Source organism: Apus apus, chromosome 6 (assembly GCF_020740795.1).
Source record: "Apus apus isolate bApuApu2 chromosome 6, bApuApu2.pri.cur, whole genome shotgun sequence".
Classification (NCBI taxonomy): Eukaryota; Metazoa; Chordata; class Aves; order Apodiformes; family Apodidae; genus Apus; species Apus apus.
Genome location: NC_067287.1, coordinates 29,786,788 through 29,805,293, shown reverse-complemented (window position 1 = coordinate 29,805,293; position 18,506 = coordinate 29,786,788). Strand labels below are relative to the sequence as shown.

Here is an 18,506-nt window from a genome sequence, read left to right as displayed (position 1 = left end):
TTCTGGTAAGAGACCATCTCTGAAGAAGTGACTGCCAAACAGTTCATGTCGTCTAGCCCCACTCAATCAAAAGGGAACGTTTATTTACCGATTTCAAACAAACACACTTAGCAATAGTTAGAAACACTCAGTTGCACTCCTTATTTATTCACATTGAAGCAAACACAATTCTGCTGGGCAAATGGCAGGACCCAACCACCAGACATTTGTCAACAGACAACAACCGTGCTCATCACAGCATGGCATCAGATATCGTAAGTAAAAACTGCAATAGTGACGAAAATTCTGAATTGTCAGTAACAATTAAAAAGTCAAAGAAGTAACATTTTGCTGTGAAGGTTGCCACTTCACATGAAGTTCAAAAGTTAACGCCTGAAAAAGAGGGGGGAAAAAAAAAACACAACAATGTGAGACACATACAGAAATATTTATATGCAACCAGAGTATGATCCAGAGACTTGCTAACACCGGCTGAAAGACCTCAGCAGACCTCTGCTTTCAGAAAGCATCTCTGAACACTGAAGAGAACTATTGTGATCATCCTGAATTACGTAGGACAAAATAACTTCCACCAGTCATTTTCTCACTCTAGCTGTAGCACAGAGCAGAGCTACAGCATCCCTTCAAAAGTCACATTTAATTTATTTTCATGCACAACACACAGTGTGGGGCAGGTTTTTTTTCCCCTGACACTCAAACTTAGCAAAAAGAGAACTTAATAAATCTGAGTGCAGTCTTCATTATTATTGAGAATAAGAATAGTGGAGCTGTGCCTTTGATTACAGAAAAAGATGTGCTTAAGCAGGCAGAGAGCAGACAGAGCTAAAGGTCCTAGGCTGAATATTGATTACAAATTAATCTAAGATACTGGGTAAATCACTAAAATGCTTAGATACAAATCTGACTGAAAACTTCTTGTAAGATAGGTGAAAACAATTATTTACCTTTCCTCAGAACAGCCAGTATTCACTGACTCTCAAAATGAGGTATGAAAGCATTTATTTATCTCAGCCTGCTACACCAGCATGCTGAGAGAGTTGGGGCTGTTCAGCCTGGAGAAGAGAAGGCTCCGGGGAGACCTTACAGTGGCCTTCCAGGACCTGAAGGGACTATAGGAAAGCTGGGAAGGGGCTTTTCACCAGAGAGGGCAATGACAGGACATGGAGTAATGGTTTTCAACTGAAAGAGGGGAGATTTAGGTTAGACATCAGGAGTAAATTCTTCTGAGGGTAGCAAGTGCCAGAACAGGTTGCCTAGGGAGGTTGTGGAAGCCCCCTCCCTGGAGGCGTTTAAGGCCAGCTTGGATGAGGATGTGCAGCCTGGTCTAGTGTGAGGTGTCCCTGCTCATAGCAGGGAGGTTGGAACTGGATAAACTTTAAGCTCCCTTCCAACCTCAACCATTGTTTTACAGAGTGTGATTACACACAGATAAAAAAGCTGAGAAATATCTGCTTTCAATTGAGTCTGAATTTATTCATAACGCAAGCTTGACCCACTTAATTATTAATTTTTATTTTGTATTTCTGGACAGATGTGAATAAGTTTGGAATCATTCTATTCAACTTTCAAGTTTAGTTGTAAAAATAATGAAAACTCCATGAGTGGACAAAGATGTAAAAGATAATGTATGCTTTGTTAGTGCAGTATCTCATGTCTAAATGAACTTTCTTGATAGACATATCACAGGAAACCATTAGTCTCAATTTGTAATTTTACTTGTATCAATTACTTAAATAAAACTTGTGCTATTGTCTGTATCTTTTCTGAATAGTTCTTCACATTAAGAAGGGGGAAAAAGAATTTATTTTTTTAAAAAGCATAGCCTATATGGGTCAGCACAAGCATGATGTGTTATTTTACTGAAGTAGCAAATACCTCATAAATCTCTACCTCAACAATTTTAAACCAAATTCAGGCAAGAGTTACAGTGCTACATTTTTAATTTCCTCTAAAAAGTAAGTTTTTATATTTCAGACAAAAAAAGAGTATTACTGGAATCTAAATCTTTCACTTGGGTACATGTTACAACATCAGAGCAAAAGACAACCTCTTTTACCTTGCTAAGCAGCATTTTTCAGCCTTTGAAATAATTTGGAAAAGAATTTCTCCTTTCTTCATAATCTGCAAATGCAGAAGCAATAGGATCTGAGTAGAATACAACAGGCCTTGGTCCTTCATTGTTCATAGTGAAAGTAGCTGGGAACTTTCTGAGATCAAGACCCCTGCCCGAAAAATAAGCCTGGAGCGTTCTGAAAAACTGAACATATTTCACATATAAAAATAGAGCATGCACAACAGAGGTTAATTATTTCTACTGACACAAAGTACATGTAATATTTGTTCCTATGTATAACGAAATCCTCTGTGTTGGTCATAAACTGGTACAATACAGGCAATATAATTCAGACATGTTATCTGTTATGACTTGTACACCTTAAGTGGTGTCCAAAGGCCACCGTTCACTGATCATCTGTGCTTTTCACTGAACCACAGAGGATTCAAACTGCACCCCTTACAAAACAGGCACAGCAGAACACTTACTGAGGGCAAACAGTAGTTACCCATTTCTCTAAGAGAAATATGTTCTCCAAGAGTTAGTAACAGTGGGCAATTTATTTAAACTGGCCCCTTCTTAAAACTGTGAGGAAAAAATGTGGTAAAACAATTTTCCTTCACAAATTCCTTTTAAGATCTTGAAATTATTTTCTTAGCTGTAATTAGCATTCAGGTCTTTAGCCACTATTCATGACAATGTGTCAGATACAAACTTACTTGTACTTCCAGAAAATGAAAGGACATGCAATCAACAGTATGCATTTGAGAGAGACACAATTATCATTCTTCTGTTTCATAATAGGAGTGGTTGTATAATCAAAATCAATTTTAAAAAACTAAAGCTGCTGGATGAATATATAAAGAAGTTTATGCCCTACAGCACATCAAGAACTCCTTCAGTTAAGGAGTACATCTTGACTGCGGAATTCTCATCCAGTTGTGGTTATTGACTATAGAAAGTGCAGTTACTACATTTAATGCGCCCCTCTTACCTTTAAAATTAGAAGATAAAAATTCTCATGATGGAAAACACAAACCCCACACTAGCTTAGGCTCTCTCTCTTGCAGTATTTCCTTACCAGGTCTCTGTTTCTAGGGTTATCTAGCGGCTTCCATTTTTCTTCTGGTTGGAGAGGAGCAGCCTTTGCCAATCCCCTCACAGCCAATACTGTGTATAGACCCAGCAGCACCACTTTCCACATGTTGAAGCGATGAACAGACTACCTGAAGAGAGACAAGGAACAGACTCCCTAAGTCATACACACCTGTCATGGGTAAAAAACAAGAGCATGCATGACAATCAAGTGGAGTGCTGAAAATAATTTATCCATGGCAAGGAAAAACCTGCCTACTGTAGATTATACCTGTGTGCTACTGACTGTTTTTGATTTTATACTCATGTATTAAGAAGAACAATTTATTCAGAAGAAGTGTTTCCCATAGCAAAGCTATTGCTAGATGCTGGATTCTCTTTTCAAAAGAGAGCAGTATGACATATAAGACAAAATATTTACATTTGTAAATGTACGTTTCTTATTACAGCCATTTTCATTGGCTGATCAGTTACAGCATCAGGTCTTTCTATGCTCCAAGAATACAAACATATGGCTTGAGATCCAAATAGCTCAATTTTTTAAATTGCATGACACAAAAGTGTATTTACATATAATAAGAGCAAGAATAACACAGCCTGCTATAATATCCCATTTCACAGTATGATTCAAGGAAAAAAAAAAAGGAGGAAGTAATTGTCCCTTTCACATTCTTTAAAATAAAGCTTACCAGTGAATTTGGCTCTGGCTTGCCCCTTCTTGGTTAGTCTCCTTGTAATCTGTGAACAAACTGATCTCTGCGTTTATATGTCTAGTGGACTGTAGGTGGCTGTCAGTGACGTTAGCAGGAGTTCAAAAATACTGTAATGATTCCATTTCCATTCATGACATAAAGACCCTTGAGAATTTCATCCTTAATACTCTTAAGACTTGCTGCTATCGAACGGTGTGGTGCAAATTCCTCCTCCCTAAGCTGCACTGCAGAAAACTGGTGGTAGGCATATAATGAAGTTTAAAACAATTCCCAGCAGAGATAGCAGAGCTGTACCAAAATATTACTTTTAATTAAAAGTAATTAGCCATATCTTTAGAATGGTGACTAAGAGATAATTACAGGTGGTTGAATGGTTTTCAAGCAACATGAGATAGGGATCATTTTCTTGATACTGGAGAGAGAGGAAAGAAAGGTCTGCTTGAAGATCCTAATCATTTAACTTTAATGAAAGTGTTGCTTTCCTACTCTGATTTTATCAGCAGTCAATATCCTTCTGTCAGACTAGAAACTAAGACAAAGACTGTAAGGAGGACTATGCTAATTTACCTTGGTCTGATTTCACAGCATCCTTCATCACAAAGCTGCTTTAATTTTTTGCTTATAATTTCACAATACCCTTCACTCTATTTAGATGATACTCTATTTAGTAGCACATAATATATATCTCTAATAGACACCTGCAAATTAATGGCCAAAAAACTTTATCTTACTCCAGATTACAGATGTTTGTTTCTGGCTAGAGGCTTTACATCTTTCTTGGGTTTAAATTTTGAAAGCAAAACAAAAACCTAACACCACCCTTCCAGGTAGACTAAGCTGCAGACATCCAAATGCCAATAGTAACGCAGTTAACAAAATCCTAGCAGTGGTATTTTCATGACTGCAGTTAACAAATACACATAAAATTCAACTTACCCAGCTTCTATATTATTCTACAGACTTGGAATTAATAAATAAATAGTCAACTAATAAATCTATCGAAACCCATCAATTACTTTTAATAATAGACATCTTCCAGATAGATGCATAGATAGACCAGAACAACTGTAGCAAGAGAAGAACTTGTAAAAAGGCAGGTCCCAAAGTATGAGAACTGTCTTAATTTTTCTAGGTAGTTATGTATTTCCAGTTTCATTCTGTGTAGAAGTTACCTTCTAAATTAATCAGAAGTAAGGATATGTTCCTCTAGAGGGAAAAAAAAAAGATAACCAGAAGAACGAGAAGTTTCTTCCATCCTTTTTATTACATTAGAAGGAAAAGCACCAAACTGCTCCACATGAGTACCTGAGCAAAGACTAAAGGCAAATGTTCATCACAACTCTAATTAGCATGTTTGTACAACAGAAGTACAGGTAACATTCACAACACTCTACAGAGTTTGACTGGCAAGTGGCACTTTTTGTGAATTACAAGCATTTGTACTAATGCAACCATGTTAGAACGCCATACAAAAAATACGGAAGTGTTCATTTAGCAGAGCATATGCTGTACAATGTACTCTTAATCATGCACACCCAGGTAAAAAAAAAAAAAAGACAAAAAAGTCAAGCATACACTGTAGACAGGGAAACCATCAAAGAAAACCCAACCATCCCTCTGTAGCTCCCATTCAAGTTGCCCTCAACAAAAAATTACCAATATCTAAAGTACAGTTTTTAAACATTCTGAGATTTCAGCTTTCAGCAATTTCAACATTAGCTGAAGATACCTATTCTCTAAAGTTTTCTCAGCATCTCCTGAAACAAGGACTTGCCCTAAGCTTATCACACATTGCATACCCGATAACTCAGTTATAATCATTTTAATAAACACGGTAATTTGTTATGGCATTATTCAAACATATATATATATATAAGACTCTGTCAACATCTTTAGAAACTGGTAACTGTGAAGAGTTAGCTCCACCTAAACCACCAGGCTAATTATATACAAACTCAAAACGGAGGAAGAGTTAAAAACATGTAGGACAGGTTGCTTGGGAAGCAATAGCCTTTTCCAAATATGACATATGTTCTTCAAAGTTTCAAGTCCTCTTAACAAAAACAGCATCCCCTCAATTGCCCCAAATAGGTAACTTGGCCAACATGATTCTTTCTTTGTGCTTGGAAAAACAATTAAAAGGTAGTAAAGAATCACATTAGTAGCCTACACAATTTCTCAAGACTAATCATCATATATCAAGTCTTTAATGGTAGTTCTACCTTGTCAAATCTCAATCATTTTAATACTACAGTATTCATATAGCTAGGAAATCAACAATGGCAAGGATTGCTAAAATAACACCATCACAAAAGAAAGAAAAGAAAGTTAGGTGACTTAGATGAGGGTTGTAAAAATCCTACACTAACACAGGAAGTAGCAGGAAAGATACAAAAATTGCATGTTATCTGTTGTGCCACAGCATCAGCAGTATTGTGGCATCCAAGTACAAGTTAGTTCTCAATAAAAGAAGGTTAATAATTTTTATTTCTCTTACTTCAGTTACTATGATAAGCTGACATGAAGTCATTTTGTTTGCATATCTAGATATCCACAGTCCAATTAAAAGCTTTGAGATTCAGTGTTATGTAGTAGTAATAATGGGGCTGAGGGGAGGTCAGAATTTGGGGATTGTGTTCCAAACATACAAAGAACCCTACAGAGACACAAGGAAAGCCAGTGGTGGCTTTTCCCATGCTCTTCATATTAAAAACATATGTAAGGAAACCTTTTGCTATAGCGAAGAAAGATTTTAAGATCTTGATTATTTCTGGTTTTCTTTAACAGATTGAGAAGAACAGATTATGTAAGCTATCCCAAACTTTTCAGGGTTTTATATATGAATATGTTCCCTAAGAAGTTACATTTGTGATTCAAACTTCTGGACCTCTAAAACAACCAATCGACCCCACTCCACCTGCCCCTAGAAACTACCTTCTAGTTTTCCTCTTCACATAGTGGCATAGATACTGATACACAATGGCTTACATACAACATTTTGCTTAAACTGCAATTACATTATTTTTTTATTTTGAAGAAGTTGAGGGGAAAAATATAATTTGATACACAGACTTGTAAGCTGAGGCAAATATCTGAGTTAAGTTTTTGTTCCTTATTTTTCTTTTTCTCACAATAAAAATAAGTTGAGAAATTAAGGTCAGCTAAAGCTTTCTGACTTCGGTTGGTGTGATTCCAAACCATAAATATGCTGTACTTATCATAAATCCTCATTTCTGTAAGTGTAGTAAAAAGGGGCAAGATTTTTTTTTAAGTATTTTCTCCAAATCAAGTATCAGTATGATCCACACAAATATTTTTAGTCAACTTCAAAAATCAATTATAAGGCTACAGAAGTCCACAGGCTATACTTAGAATATATTCACTTACTGGTTTAAGGCACAATGTTTTTTTTTGCTCTAGAAAGCTACAAGTTTCAAGTCACAGTGAGGAACTTTACATTTCAGTTTTGGTCTGGCACTCTATTTATGTATGTCACGACTACAGCTTGTAGACTTCTGTGAAATATTTCTCTTGTTAGGTGCTGCAGTCTCAAATAGTGTTTTCACTCTCAAAGTGATATAAGTGGAAAATACTGAAGCCTGAATTGATCCCAAAATAATGTACTTACCATTTTATAAAACTAAACATTAACACACTTGCACATTTGATATTTAGCATATATATACCCTGAAATTATTTAAGTTGGAGGGGAAAAAAAAGTATTTGCTGGTATTTCAACAAACATGCAAAATGTCAAGAGAATAAAAGTCTAAAGGACAGCTGCTGAGTATCTTCAGTGGGTCAGTCACAGTGCCTTCTATGATCATGATGTTTTGTACTACATTGGAAGGATACTGCAAACCAAGGATAATTGCATATGGATGAACTGGAATGATGTGCCACAAAAAAACAAGTTTGTGTGTGCTACTCCTGACCTTTATACAAACAAAAGCAGCTCTGATACCATACAGATTCCCACAGAATCTAGACTGCGACCTGCCAATGATAGAGGCCATGCTTACCAGATTTGTTTATGACAGCATGAGTAGAAAAATCTGTCTGCACTTCAGAATGCAGAGTGAGACCCCAAATCTCAAGCAAAATTAAAGTCAAAACATCACAGTTTTGACACAGGTTTTCATGCTACAAGGCAATAAGCACATATTTGAGGCAGTTAGATCATTAGATACTTGAAAAATTGAGGTGCTGGGCAGATTTGCTTAAGTAAGAGCTACAGAATTTTCTCCTTAAATACTTAAAATTTTTGTAAGCTGTCATGTTTACTAACAAGATGAAATTCATAGATTTTATTTAAGCTTTACGATACATGAGTTGATTAAAAGCTTTGAATACATTCTTCCATAAATAAGACTATAGATCAGAAAATACTATATTTGTAAAAGATTTTCAAATAAACTTTGAGATTTTAAGGATTCTATTATGAACACTAGCTTAAATTTCTGGCTCTAAAAAAGGTAGAAAAACTATTTTATTTTAACATAAAATTTATCTGTTTTAATTGTCATTAACTGGCACATATTTCCAGAGGTATATAAGAGCAGCATGTAGCTTTGGTGACAGAAGTATGTCTTCCCTAAAGGAACCGTGATAAAAAGACTTAAAACTTTTTACAGTGCAGTGCTAAGTGCTTATAAAAGCTGGCTTGATTATCTCCCAGAATAGAGAGATGTAAAAAGTCCAAGCTGTAAATTAAGTAACTAACATTCACCATGAAATGGAAAACAAGCATTAAGATTTCAGTCTGTTTTACAGCTAAGAATTTTCTAGTAGCTCTGTGACTTTGATCTTTAAGATCCCTTCCAACCCAAACCATTCTGTGATTCTATGACTTAAAACAGCAGAACAATTAATGTACAGACACTATAACTGCTTCCAGAAACATTGTCAGTAACTCAAGAGTATTGAATGTCTGTAAATAGCTGCTTTTTTCTCAGCATAAATAAGACAAAAGTCTAAACACGCTCACTCTATTAAAATAAACTTGATCAAATGAAAGCTTTTCAAATGTTTACATTTTTTTACAGGCACATAATTGAATTTATTCTGCCCTGTCAAATTTTAGAAGCATAATCAAATTTCAGAAAAAAAAAAGTCAAGTAGCAAGTTTGTAACCTTGTTAATAAAAAACACATGGAAAAGTAGACTTTGTACCAAATACCAATATATGCAATGATACCTTTTGGTTTTTATAAGTATCAACACATTTTACAGGCCCCTTCCAACCCAAACCATTCTATGATTCTATGATTTTTTTGAAGAATGACTTTTAAAGTAGCCCAATTAGGTTACAGAGGAAAAGTTCACTTAAAGGCACTCTCATATCTTCTGCAAGATATTACTACTACACAGTTTAGGGTTGTGGGTTTTTTTTTTAATTTAGCAAACTAATATTTTTAAAATAATTGCTCCATGTATCAGCTCACTCAAAACCAAAATCAGAGCACAACTCTAAATATGAGAAAGAATAATTTAAATTCCATTTACTATTTTTTTTTGGAAAAAAACAAACACAACCAAAACCCCTAATCAAAACCCAAAAATCCAATCCCCCTTTCAACAGGATGCAGAAATGTGACATACCACAACCAACTTTTACATAAAAAATGAAATTACTACCTTTGGACAATGTTCACTCATTCAGTTTCAAGATATATTACATAATTCCAGCTAGAGGTAACAGTTTTTCCTTATCTTTCCTTTTATGAAATCTTAGCTATAGGTGTAGCTACTATGATTGTGGCTTGATAAGACTAAGGAACACAAGTTTGGTCATATCAGTCAGAAAAGATTATAGACTTGAAGAGCAACTCAGGATGCAGAGAAGTCACTAAAGGCTTCTCTCTCTGGCAAAGGAAGATGCTGCTATACATTTATGCTGTACCTAAAATTAGTGACATTTGATACTCTAGGTTCTTACTCTGGTTATTCAATTTCCGATAGCTTATAAAAGATACTAGGAAAATGCCACACAAATAGTTCTTATTTTGAATGCATCCTAAGGCACAAGCCAAAAAATGGTGGCTTAATCTCAACCTAAATGCTTGATTATCTGGCATAATCTCCATCTAAATGCAGTAAACATTCACATGGATGAAGAACAGTGGTTTTGCAAAATTAATACCTCACCTTCTGAAAAAGGAGGTAACAGAATTTGGCTCTGCATGTTAATAGAAATATTCTGTTATAGAGCAGAGATCTGGTCCATTACAAGGTAATTTATGTCTTGCTCTTCTCCCACACAGACTAGATAATCTAAAATTTGAAGAATAAACCGGAATTTAGTTCAGTTAAAGGTACTAAGAGACATTACAATGCATTTGCCAAAAGTTGTTTTATAAATGCAGCCTACTCATACTGAAGGGTGCTTCAGTAATATTTACACTTACTCATACAAGCAATGAGAAGTATTTTTCTTGGGTTAGCTTATGTTTCTGCTGAGATAATAACTGTGAACAGTGGCAGAACTAGAGATTCAAATATCAGAAGCCTCTTCTCTAACATTAATAACAATCATTATATCTTACCTGAAAAAAAAGGTTAGACTGTTATGAAATCTTGACTTTTTTTGAATGGCAAGTAGGGTAATTCATGCTCTCTTAGAATGGGATAAATTGCTTTGTGGACTTATTCTATCACCCTCCGCTGATTTTATACAAAATCTAGTAGGGATTACACATCTATTCCCTCAAACAGCTGAAGTTACAGGGTCCACAATCACTGCAAAATCCAGACGCACATCTCTGAGAACAGTTTTCATCTAGCACATGACACAGAATGCATACAAATCCAAAGTATAAGACACTCCCTCCTTCCCCCAGTGAAGGCAAACCATCTCTGAAAGCAGCAGATGTAATGAATTCTGTCATCTGGGATCTTCAATTCAGAATTAAATTATTCCTACCTCCAACCTGAAAATCAGGTAAGAATCTATGCAAGATTCTGTAACCCATTTCATGAAGAGTGATATAACTATCAGTAGAATTCCCAGCTCTAAAAATATCACTCAATTAAAATAATGGTGCTGTAATTCAGTAAATTTCCTGGAGTGGCACATTTTGGAAGTTATCAAAGCTAACACGTGCGGAGACTGCTCTCATTATTCTGATTATTATTTTACTCCACCAACAGCTCCAACAAAGGGATTCATGTCTAAAGAGCCCATTAAGATGTCAAAACAACAAAATCACAAGTACAGTAAGTAGTAAACCAAAAGGACTGTGAAGGCCAAGGAAAATTATCTTCCACAGAAATCAGATCTTGCACATTCCACAGATGGCATTTTACCAGCCCCAGTGCAGTTCTGCCACCATCTTTCATTCACAGCCATTTGAAACTAGAAAAACCCCTCTATTCTATGTCTGAATAGCCATTTTTAGGTTAATCCAGCTGGTGGATTTAGCTACAAGTATATTTAGACACACAAATTCTCTTATAAACATATACTGTAGCGTAACTTTTATTAGAAAGTATCAAGATATAATCTATTCAAATAACATGTCTGATTTACTAACACTAAGTATAATTTAACCTTTAAGACTAGAATACCAGCACATAAATTACTGATTACAGTGACAGTGGTTTGGTTAACTACAAAAGTCTTAATCACTTAATGCAATTTTAATGACTTACTGGTAACTTGAACTGCTGACTTGGACATAAGTGGACAAAACCCATGGTTACTTCACATGTCCTTCATTTTGGAAAAGTCACTGTGGAATTATGTCTTTCCAGCCAGCTCAAATTAATTGATCCAAATGACACACTAGAACTAACTGAGGCACTTTAGGCAAGATTAATGAGATTCAATAAAATTAATGGGTCAGGCTGGTTGCACTACTATATCAAGAATATACTTGATCGACTAAGGGCAGCAGATTTCCTCTTATTGTTCATATAAGATGACTGAACTGGTCTAGTACTTCCACATGAAGATAACAGGTATCTCGGACTGAGTGGAGACAGCTAACAGAAGCAAGTAGTAGGCTCATCTCTACACAGAATCAATACATCAGTTTAACCTAATGGCTACTGAGATTTCCTGTGTTGGCAAGACACATACCCAGGGGACAGAATACCTTACACATAGCTATTTTAGGCTTTGTCATAAATGGCAGTCTCTGTAGCATCTAGGCACTAAGATAATACTTTATACAGAGCTAACAATTATGATCAGTATTTCCCACTATTACTAAGAGCTTGTCCACATGAGGAAGCTAGCACTGCATGACAGGGCAACACTGCATGTTGTAACTATTTCATATTAATTTCATGCATGGTCATTTTTTATGAGACACTTGATTCTCCAATTACAACAGGAAAAACACCTGTCCTGTCTACTTGGAAACAGTGTGGTACAGCAATTGCACTGTAAACTAAAACATACCTCAACATTTGCTAGCTTCTACATATGGACAAGGTCCAGGGAGTAATTTCAGAATTGACAAAATTCTAGAGAAAACTGGCAATGTTTTAAAACAACATTATAGCAAATTGTTTATGAATCTGCTGGCATCCTTCCTGAATAGAAAGCTACACAGAATATTGTTGTTTTCTCACTCTCACAAAAAGTAAAATGTGTAAGACTTTCAATAATCTCACAGATGTTCAACTCGCACTGATTGAACAAATGATTTGATAGAAATAATAGCTCTATAGAAGCAGTACATTCTAGTTTTTCTAGACATAACTGTGGCAGCTTTTAAGTGTGACACAAAATGATTAAAAGTATACTTGGCTGTGTAGTTTTTGTGATAGTCACAGTGTGCTTGAAATGTACTGAGTTTTAACCAGCATAATTCAGACCTGCAGAAGATGCAAGTTCAGAACACACGCACTGAATGGCATAGCAAGTCAGAAAAGTCTGTCTCAGCAAAGAAGTACAGTGAAATATCAAAGTGTCTACAAGGCAAACAGAGTATTGAGAGGTTACACTAATATGATTTATGTCCTTACACACACAGTTAATTCACCTAATTTTCACAGTCTGGAAATAAACACCATGTAAGTCTTCGCAAGCAACATGAACAGAACAGTGAACATTTCATAAAGTATTCACAGTTCTGACCTCTTTCCCACAAAATGTAAACTACTGATGACATTCATCTAGGCATTTCCTTCTTGAAATTTGCCCCATCTCCAGCATTAAATTTCTAGACTGCACAGTTATTTCTATGTATAAGGAATGTTACACAATACAACATAGCACATGTAGAAGAAGAGAAAAGGTTACAAAGTGTAGTACTTTGTATAAATGCATTCGTCCAAAAGCCAACATTGCAACAGACAAAGGGAGTGGAACTTTGGCTGTGATCTTCAAGAGTTTACTGTAAGAATATAAAGAAAAAATAGACATTTTTATAGCCATACATGCAGAAGGTAACCAAATACCATATTTCATTTTCTTTTGATAAATAATTTACATATTTCAAGGATTGGTTAATTTTTAAAACAGAACAAATAGGTGTAATGGGCAATAACAACTGATGCAAAAGGAAAAGCAATTATTAAAAAAGCCTACTAAAATAGAATTTTTAAATATTCTTATCTTAATTTAGAAATAAGTTCTCTATGACAAAGAAAGATTTAATGTTTTCGGTCATTTGAGTTAACAGATACCAGTCAGAACAATAAACTACATTGGTTGTTATTCACTGTCTTTCAGGAAGCACTGACTAATTTTATATCTGACCAAGAAATGTTCTACTTGTCAGCAAAACCAAGCACTCAAAACTTCTTCATCAGGGAGAAAGCAAGTTATATTTCCACAAGCGTGTTCATATGGGAGGATACAAGAACATAACTATAATCGTTTAGAATTCACATTTCCTTGTAACTTTCTGACAACAATTACTACATCTATTAGGCTCTTGTAACATTTGGACACAGCAAATACTTTATTTAACTCCACGTGGTAAATGCCAGTGATTTTCTACACTTGACTGAATTAAATGTAATTTGTGTGCATTTTCCTCAGTCTTTACAATCTAACCATATGAGTTTATGAATCTCTATGTAGGCCAAACAATTACATGTCTGTGCTGCATAAAGTAAGTTTTATCACACACATGGAAGTAGTAAGATAGAAGGAGGAAAGCAAAAACTGAGGATTAGGCTCCAGTACCTTGATTTCAGTTCAGAAGTACTTGAATTCATGAGAATTTCTAAAATGCATACAAGGATAACAGCTGTAGATCTACATGGATCAGGATCAAGTCTAACGTACCTGCAAAAAATGGTTAAAAATGCATGTTATTTCTACAGTAGCTACCAAATAAAATCCAAGCTGTGAACAAGCATGTGCTAATGACAACACACACAAAACGTATATGGCATAACAGCCTGATTTTAAATCCTTTCTGAATCATTACTTCCCTCAGCATATCACTGATTAATTTAACAACTGCTTACACCATAACATAAACCCGATTGCATAGAAAAAACAATTACAATTACCAGAAGTCTTTAACACTATAAGGTAGCAAATAATAATATGAAGAATCAAACATTTGCCATTTGTGCTATCTTCAGAAGTTCATATTCTTTTCTTCCACCTTACTGGCAATTTAACTAGTTACCTGAGATTTTTTAACCAATAAATTAAAGATGGCAAGCTGAGCAGCACAATCCATGTGAATATATTGAGGACTGTAACATGCATCTTAAGACTGTTAATGGCTTCAGAAATTGTTGTACTCTTGGAAAGAGACTGCATTGCTTCTGAGGTACTGTCCATTGAACTCTGCTTTTTGACTGCATGTATAGTAGAGTTCTGTGAAGTTTCTTTTGAGCTGTCTGAATCCTGAAAATAAAAGGCAAAAGTCGTAAGACCACCCACAGGCTTATAAGAACCCATGTTGGGAAAGGAGGAGGGAAAAACATAACAGTAACACACCGGCTCTGATTTAAGAGGAAAATCTCCTATTTTTCTCTCAAAAAGCCATCAAAAGCAAAGTTATAGTTCAATTTTAAGGCATCTAGATTTAACCAGAAGTTTCTCTTACACTAATAGTTTATATGTCTTTGGAAGAAAAGAATGGAGAGTGGAGATACTCTGACACCAGTGCAGTGATAAGAAATTGAGTTCCTGGAAGCAGGAAGAACAGAATCAAAGGAGTAATAAAAGCATGCGGGTGAAAATCACAGGAGATCATTCATGAAAAAAAGATAAAGAAAGTAATGCAACTAGGACTAAAACATGAGCTGTAGGACAAAAAAAACAAAAATCAACTAATGAGTTGGCAGATGCTAACTTCCAATGACAGAAAAAGCCCCACAAAAATTAAACAACACAAAAAAATTATGAGATGAAAAAAGGAGAGGATTTAAAACTAAGTATATAAAAACACTCAAAGAAGCCCAAAGAAAACTGGCAACAACTTTTTCTGGCAGACTGCTTTTTTAATTCTGTTTGCAGAAAAGAACAAGTATTTACTACCTATTTGTACCCATACATGCTCATATCTTGTATCCTATACCTTAAAGGAACTGAAAAAACAAAGTTCATGATGCATGAAACCCAGGGCTGCTTCACTCCTTTTTAAACAGTTGGCAATTTACTGCAGTCTCAGTCCATATCCATCTAATAAATCATATTTGTCATATCCTGGCTTAAAAAAAACCCTGAACTGTCTATCTGGAAAAAAAATCATGGACTCATAGAATATTTTGGGTTGGAAGGGACCTTTAAAGGTCATCTACTCCAATCCCTGTCCAAGAAGCAGGGACATCTTCAACTAGTAAGGTTGTTCAGAGCCCTATCCAACCTGCCCTTGGATGTTTCCAAGCACGGGGTACCTACCACCTCTCTGGGCAACCTGTTTCAGTGTTTCACCACTCTCTTTGTAACAAGTTTGCCCCCATGCTAATTTGTTCCCAAAAATATTTACCTGTAGTTTAGATTATTATCTAGAAATTAATTTTATATTTTTAGATAAGGCATGCATAAATACCCAAATTTAGACCAAAAAAATATTATTCTGTATGTATTCAGAGACTTTTCTTAAATGAACTTTGGACAAGTTCACCCTACAGAGATCTTGAGCAGTGAATGCAACAATCACATGCGGTGGAAGAGGCTACTTACGTCCTGGCTTTTCTCTCACATGATGCACATGGTAAGTAAACTACAGCCATCCAGTCCTTGCAGAACCACCCAACACTACCAAGATGGTAACTCACACTGAACAGGTTTGCCAAATAATCTGTGGTCACAATTTTGAGCAGAAGCAGGAAACAGACTTACCCCATTAAGCATGTTTTGTTCTGCTCTTACATCCACATGTAATTTTATAACCTGTAAGACAGACAGACAAGCTTTTTCAGCAACATTTCTTCACCAAAAAACCCCAGTGTACAAGAAAAAAAAAAAAAAAAAAATCAGGCTAATCAGTTTTAACCCTTTTTATAACTAGATGATTCTAGGGCCCCAATGAAGCTGCAATGCAAGAACTCTGCCTTTTTTTAATCAGCAACACCCAAAGTGCTCCCTTAAGAAAGGATTTACAAGCACAGCGAGAAAATTCATGCTGCTCTGCTTCCTCCTCTTCCACTGTGCTTGACAGAGGATACAGACTGGGAAATCCACATATTCCTCACCTCCTCCTCCTAATTCAGTTCTACTTCACTTTCTGCAGAAATCCAGAAACAGGCCACACAGGAAAAGTCCCATGTCAGAGATTTACTGCAGAAAGGGGAGTAATGTCAGCATAGGAACATCCCTGACAGGATAGATAACCTTACATCACAGGGAGTACAATCAGAGATAGACCTGTTCCTCAGGCTGTGCTTTCAGCTGCCACCTACCTACCTCAGACCACCTGTAAGCTCCCAGATGCATGCTCCAGTGCTCCCCCCCAGCAGCTAAGTATAGTAGCTGATTTAGCAGCTACAAATGCATAGGGTGAATCAGTTAAATTAGATGCTCTGATGCAAGGAAGACCATGGAAACCAAGTGGCAAGGACTAAATATGGATCTTTGTGGCAGTAGTCAAGGGATCAGATTAGACATACAGTAAGACTATCCTAATTCTACCATACAGAATAAAAGGAAGAAAGATATTTGTGAAAAGTCTTTAAAGATTAAAAATATTTGACAGAAGATTATAAGTCCTGCCTTTGCTAAAGTTTCTCTTCAAGGGAGTTACTAGTTTCTGATTTTATAACATTACCTACCCACAAGTTACAAGTCACAGTTATATGCAATATTGCAGTCTATTCACATTCTTTGGAAAAAGCATCCTCAAAAGAACAAAATAATTTTAAAGATGACAAGTTTGTAAGAGTCTGATAAGTTAAAAAAGACCTATTTCAAGTATGCTAGTAAAAATATTTCTCTTAAGTATGAAAAATGGCAATCTGTACTTTTCCCTTTAACATGGGGTTAATTCAAAGCATATTAAATTCTGTTATGAATTCAAAATGTTCAGCCTTTCAGTACCTTAAACAAGTATTGAAGATAAATAATGAGTAGAGCAAATGCACCACAAGTTGTCCAGCTAACCAAAGCAAGGGATAATACCTCGCAGAGTCTTCCGGGTGTAATCAACTTGTTTTCTTTTTGAAGTACATTAGGTCTAAAAAAAAACAAACAAAAACCCGTAACTACTGTTATACTCTTGCACAACATCAAAACTTCAAAGATCAAAGAACTATTCTGTTTTGTGAATGACTGAAAAGAATAAATTGCTCCTGAGTACTGGTTAAACACTAGAAAAATACTTAAGACAAATTTTAACATATATACCACCTGCTACATTGAAAAAACAACACACCAACAAACAAACAAACAAACCACCACCAAAACACAAGCCACCTTTCTTATCAAATGCACCTACAAAATTATTGTTAACCTTCCAGAATGTATGTCTGTAACTAATGTATTATTTTTACCTCATTTGGGGAATATAAAGGATTCACTGGTGAACATAAAGTGTTAGGTTATGTAGGTCTGCATCAGTCATTTCTTTTCAGCCCAAGAGAGTGAGTATAATCTTACTATTGCTGCACAGCTGCATCATCAAAGTTACTTCTACTACAAATGTTAATGCACTGTTTGATGACAGCACAGCAGTATACAACACTAAGTCTGCAAGAGATGAATTCCGTGACAAACATTCCTCCCACAGGAATTTCTGTTAGCTCACAGTCTGGGATACACAGAAAAGCTTATTTTAAGTTTCTGAATTCCAGCTGATCTGACTAAGACTAATATCAATCTGAAATGACAGATAAGCTGAGAAGGTGTGACAACAAGGGTAATGTGATAAGAAGGAAGTGAAATAGAACTATACTGTACTTCTTGGATATTCACAAGATATTCCATCTTAAAATAAACACTGAAAACAGGAGGCAGGAAAAAAAAAAGCAAAAAATACTGTTTTAAAAGCCTTTGCTACAAGTCCTGAAAATAACGGCAAAAAAAGGCTAGTTGACAAAAACAAAGAATTCCACTGACAGCTAGTGACAAATTCTTTGCTGTGATGGCCATATCAGATAATTTCAGAACACTGAGCAAAACTCAAGTGACTACTATCTACTTTAGAGAGATTTATAGAAAATGAATGCTGGGTTTTTTTAATAAGAAATGATAGGAGCAGATCTGCCCAAGACATTCTAAAGGTTTGCAG

At 35.6% G+C, this 18,506-nt stretch overlaps 2 protein-coding genes across 4 annotated transcripts in view; both read right to left on the bottom strand.

The window, feature by feature from the left end:
* Window positions 1-53: 53 nt before the first annotated feature.
* C6H2orf66 (chromosome 6 C2orf66 homolog) lies at window positions 54-13,186 on the bottom strand. 3 transcript variants are annotated; one of them, XM_051623116.1, is made up of 3 exons: window positions 13,124-13,186; window positions 3,135-3,279; window positions 54-2,257 (listed from the first exon to the last, which is right to left on the bottom strand). In XM_051623116.1, exons 2-3 carry the CDS (start codon window positions 3,255-3,257, stop codon window positions 2,075-2,077), a joined length of 306 nt encoding a protein of 101 aa, XP_051479076.1. In that variant the 5' UTR covers window positions 3,258-3,279; window positions 13,124-13,186; the 3' UTR covers window positions 54-2,074. The 3 variants fall into 3 exon arrangements, with proteins under 3 accessions (XP_051479076.1, XP_051479074.1, XP_051479075.1); XM_051623114.1 differs by lacking the exon at window positions 13,124-13,186 and having other exon boundaries at window positions 54-372; window positions 2,057-2,257; window positions 3,135-5,035; XM_051623115.1 differs by lacking the exon at window positions 13,124-13,186 and adding an exon at window positions 3,838-5,035.
* PGAP1 (post-GPI attachment to proteins inositol deacylase 1) overlaps window positions 5,119-18,506 on the bottom strand; it is a 38,407-nt gene continuing 25,019 nt past the window's right edge. The window contains exons 23-27 of the mRNA XM_051623117.1: window positions 17,318-17,453; window positions 16,124-16,174; window positions 14,457-14,680; window positions 14,003-14,104; window positions 5,119-13,205 (exon numbers count right to left, since the gene is read on the bottom strand). Of these exons, the coding sequence (XP_051479077.1) occupies window positions 13,067-13,205; window positions 14,003-14,104; window positions 14,457-14,680; window positions 16,124-16,174; window positions 17,318-17,453 (652 nt within the window). The 3' untranslated portion in view covers window positions 5,119-13,066. The remainder of the gene's footprint in view (window positions 13,206-14,002; window positions 14,105-14,456; window positions 14,681-16,123; window positions 16,175-17,317; window positions 17,454-18,506) is intronic.

Coding starts and splice junctions, on each gene's coding strand:
- C6H2orf66 (XM_051623116.1), bottom strand. CDS start 3,257: ATGTGGAAAGTGGTGCTGCTGGGTCTATACACAGTATTGGCTGTGAGG. Junction 2,258..3,134: donor ACCCTAGAAACAGAGACCTG/GTAAGGAAATAC, acceptor AAATATGTTCAG/TTTTTCAGAACGCTCCAGGC.